The 4,844-nt window shown below is 39.0% G+C and overlaps 1 protein-coding gene across 1 annotated transcript; it reads right to left on the bottom strand.

Annotated features, from left to right (window-relative positions):
* Positions 1-1,779: 1,779 nt before the first annotated feature.
* LOC120168854 lies at positions 1,780-2,655 on the bottom strand. Its single transcript, XM_039177138.1, has one exon. It carries the CDS (start codon positions 2,653-2,655, stop codon positions 1,780-1,782), a length of 876 nt encoding a protein of 291 aa, XP_039033069.1.
* Positions 2,656-4,844: the final 2,189 nt, after the last annotated feature.

Here is a 4,844-nt window from a genome sequence, read left to right as displayed (position 1 = left end):
GTGGCCAAATTTGACCAATTTTGCCACCCCATTAATGCCACCAAATTGCCACCCATAATGTTGACAATTGATGCAATTTGGTGTGCCAATTTTCAATATAAACAAGATGAAATCCAAGGCCACCACGATCCAATGATTGGCATATTGAGAACCGATTGATAAGGGGGACTTTTAGATTAGTAGGGGTATTACCCCAAATAAAATGACGAACAATGGCCTCAGTTTTATGGCAAATATGCTTCGGGAGAGGACAAGTCTGCATAAAATAAATAGGGATAGCTGCAAGGACAGGCTTAGCAAGCGTGATACGGCTGGCCATAGAGAGGGAGCAGACGGCCCAACCGTTGAGTTTTTTCTGCATTTTTTCCAAGATGAATTCATAGTCATTGCAACGAGATCTTTGGTGTATTACAGGAACATCAAGATAAGTTCCTAGATTAGTCACAATTTGGAAACCAAGAGAATTACCGATAGAGGAACTAACTGTAGGTGAGGCGATCAGCGAGAAGAATATTTGAGATTTCTGCTTGCTAACCTTGTGACCCGAGAACTTCCCAAAGATCTAAAGGAGGTGCTTAATGAGTTTTGCTTGAGAAGTAGTGGCTTTTGCATATAAGATCAAGTTATCGGCAAAGAAGAGATGAGAAATTGGTGTGCTGGTGCAAGAAAGCCGAAAAGGCGCCCAATCTCTAGATTTTACCTCAATATCAATAGAGTGACCAAGACATTCCACAGCAAGAACGAAAATATAGGGAGATAAAGGGTCACCTTGCCTGACACCACGTTCACGCTTAAAGGTGGAAGAGAGGACACCGTTCCATTGGATCGCCATAGAGGAGGAAGTGAGACAATGCATGATTAAACGAAATAAATCCCAGGGGAAGACCGACATAAGTAAGAGTCTCATGGATGAAATCCCAGTGCAGACGATCGAAGGCTTTTTCCATATCAACTTTAATAGCCATCCATCCAAGTTTGCTTTTGGAGGCACTCATGGAGTGAATTATCTCCTTATTGATGATGATATTTTCCGTTATTGACCTGCCAGAGACGAAGCTTGTTTGGGTTGGCCGAACAAGGAGCGGCATGATCCTTTTAAGTCTTCGAACAATGATCTTCGTCAAGAGTTTATACACAACTGTGCAGAAACTAATGGGTCGAAAATCCGAGAAAGTTTCAAGTGCATGAATTTTCGGAATGAGAACAAGGACGATTCTATTAAGCTCCGGATCAAGATTACCGCCCTTAAAAACCTCTTAAGAGTAGTGCAAGTGGAAGGACCAACATGGTGCCATTGCTTTTGGAAAAACTCCGTATGGAGGCCAGCATGCCGGGAAGCTTTAAGATGAGCCATCTCAAGAAGTGCTTCTTGGATTTCAGAGTCCGTAGGAATGGTGTTAAGTGAATCCAAATTCACTTGTTGATAGGAAAAGGGAAAGAGCTAATAGGAAAGAGCCAATAGGGGCCTCATCAGCTGAGAAAATATTACCATAGAATCGCACCGCTTCCTCGCGGAGGACAGTATCATCATTACACCAATCTTCGCCAAGTTTGAGAAAGCTGATTTTATTTCGCTGTTTTCAAATTTTTGCCTTTCGGTGAAAGTATTTGGTATTTCGGTCACCAAAAATAATCCATTCTGAGCACGATTTCTACTTCCAAAGATTCTCTTCTTCATCAAGAAGATTTTCGAGCTCAAGGAGAAGTTCGGACTCAAGAGAATTAAGAAAAGCAGAATTTCACCTAGAGAGCGATATTTGGATACCCGGAGACGAGCCATCACGATATGTTTCTTAGTTCCGATGTAACCAAAGTAGTGTTCCAAACATCAGCAGCCATGGTGAAGGAACGGATGATCTCAGAAAGAGAAGGTCCTGGAGTCCAGTTGTCACACACCATACGGGTAAAATCATCGTGACTAAGCCAGCCTGAGAAATTCCGTAAATGAGCTTTTGAAAGATTTTTCTCAGTACCTTCAACTTGTAAGAAAATAGGCCGGTGGTCAGAGCGCATACGGAGGAGGTGCAAGATGGAAGATTTAGGGAAACATTCGTCCCAATAGCTGTTACAAAGACAACAGTCAAGCCGAACTTGAGCAGTACTTCGAGACCAGGTGTAATTGGGGCCATGAAACCCCTTATCACGAAGAGACAAATCCCATAAGAAATCTTGGAAATCTTTGTTATGCTTCAAAGAGGCGCAACCCATGCGATCAGAGGAGGATAAAGTGGCGTTAAAATCTCCCAAGATTATCCAGGAGGAGGTAATATTACGAGTAATGTAGCGAAGGCCAGACCATAGAGATCGCCGTTTGGCTGCCTTCGGGGTTCCATAAACAATAGAGGCAAGAAAGAAGGAGCTGTTCGGGAAGGAGACTTGGCAATGTATGAATTGGAAATGGCTATATAGAATGGTGATCTCAACAGAAGAATTCCAACACAACCAAATGCCCCCTGAATTGCCAATAGCTTTAACCCGATGAGAACGGTGAAAACCAAGGGCTGCGATAATGGAGTCTGCTCTCAAACCACTAACGCGTTGCTCTAGAATACCAACATGATCAGGTTTGTTCTCACGTAAGAAATGTCTAGCTGCAAGGAGAAATCTGGGATTGCCACAACCTTGCACATTCCAAGCAAAAAATTTCAAACTCATGGTAAGAAATATAAGAATGCCATACCGGCGCTATTCAAGCATAACATCGGGATGTTCCAGTTCACTATCAATACAACTTTCAGCTTGAGGTGTTTCGGGTCTGTTGTCAAAGAAACATGAGCCTTCAAAGCATTCGGCTAAGGAACTGCACATCGAGAGGAGTCGGGAGGATCATCCATGAGGACGCTTGCTTGGGGGAGGTAGATGTTCGAGTCTGAGTTTTTAGAAATGGTGATAGAAGAGTGCTGGCTGGATCAAGGGTAGTTGGTGGTCGAAGGGTGAGGGGAACGTGAGAGCCAACTTTGGGATAGGCAGTTTTGGACGATGATGATGGGGTCGCTCGGCTAGTCGAGTTGTGAATATTTGAGGTGGCAACGCGTTTACGGTGAGAGATAGGCCCCTTAGCGGCGGAAGTCTTCGAATGAGCGTGGGATGGGTTTTTGTTCTTGGCAGGCACTTTGGGTCTCGAGTTAATAGACCTTATGGAAGGTTGCGGCTCTTGAGTAGTAACAGTAGAGGGCGGTGCGATTTCTTCATCATCGGGCTCCTCATGGATAGAACTGAAGAGGGAGGTGTCGTAACCGGTTTTCGTCCGGGCACGAATTCTTTTATACTTAGCGGGAAAAATGATGTGAATAAATGGTTTTTTTAAATAATTTGGGAGTCGCCATCGGCCTTTTGGGTCAGGTAGGTCGAATACCTAAAAATCATCTTTTAAAAGAGTTTTTAAGAAAACATCGATTAAAAGATAAACTAATCTGCGTTTTAACTAAAAATTCATTCTTTTTAATAATAAAAGGGATTCGTGGTCGGTTACGTTTAGGGAAGGATTAGCACCCTTACAACGCCCAAAATTGACACTTTATTAATTATAAATTGTCTCTAATATTAGAAATTTAAAAATTTAAATATATTTAATTTATAATTATGTTATTTCAAATTTTATTACTATAATTTTTAATAAAATATATTAATTTAAATATATTTATAAAAATATTTATTTATTTAGAAATATCAGAAAATGACTTCTAGGTACCTTAAGACAGCTCTTTTCTTCGATATTAAAAATTAAAAATAAATATTAAAATTTTAATAATTTAAATAAAACTAAATTATAATTTTTATAATGTTTAATTTTTTAAAATACCAGAATAGGACATCCAGTTGTTTTAAGACTGTCCTTTTCTTTGATATTGAAAAGAAATAAACATTATTATTTAAAAGAATATAGGTATATATTTATATGAATAAGATAATAATAAATAATTATGAAATAATAATTTAAACATATAAAAAAAATATAAATAACAATGAGTAAAATAAATAAAATTAAAATTAAATATAAAAAGTAATAAAACTTATAATTAAAATTAGTGACTAAATTATGACAATTAAGATTAAAAGCTCTAGTTTGAAATATTATGAAAACTAGGTGTTACTAATATAATTAATCCTTAATTAATTAATTAGAGGTCAAAAAAAAGTTATTAAAGTTATAAGGACTAAATACGGTATTTACCTTAAATATATATAAGTATACAGGCTAGGACTAAATTATAAACTAAATAAAATAGAAAGACCGAATTAAAAGGTTCAAGATTTGATATCAGTGACCAAAATGAAAAGTTACAAAACTGTGGTGGCAGCGGGTATAGTTTACCCCTGCGAGAAATTACAGATATACCCCTCCCCCAAAACGGCGTCGTTTGGGGAAGGGCTTAAAAATCCCAAAAGGCCGGCCCTTAAGGGTCAGCTTCTCATTTTCATCTTTCTTCCTCTCTCTCTATCTGAGAGAGAAGAAAAACTCTCTCGCCTCTCTTTTCAATCCTCCAAACGGAGGTTGGCCGACCACCGGCTGATAGCTATACTCCGGCACCGACACCACTACCGGCCACCACCCACTGTGGCCAGAATATGCAAAAAAAACACCCTAATCTTAAAGATCTACTTGCCACGAACCTGAATCTAGCCTCATTTTATCCTAAAAACCCTTAGATTTTCTTAAATCTAAGAAAATACCTTCGGTATTTTCGGTTCTCCGGCAAGATGAGAAGGCTCTGATGATCGCGTGTCTCTATTGGTAAGCTTCTCTCCTTTTTCTTTCCTTCTGTTTTATGGATTTTGATAGTTATTGTGTTATTTTCCTCTGACTTCTTGGTTGATGTTCGTATCTCTCTCTATTTTCTTGC

The sequence above is a fragment of the Hibiscus syriacus genome, unplaced genomic scaffold (genome assembly GCF_006381635.1).
Source record: "Hibiscus syriacus cultivar Baekdansim isolate YM2019G1 unplaced genomic scaffold, ASM638163v2 tig00111721_pilon, whole genome shotgun sequence".
Lineage (NCBI taxonomy): Eukaryota > Viridiplantae > Streptophyta > Magnoliopsida > Malvales > Malvaceae > Hibiscus > Hibiscus syriacus.
This window is presented reverse-complemented; position numbering and strand designations above follow the sequence as displayed.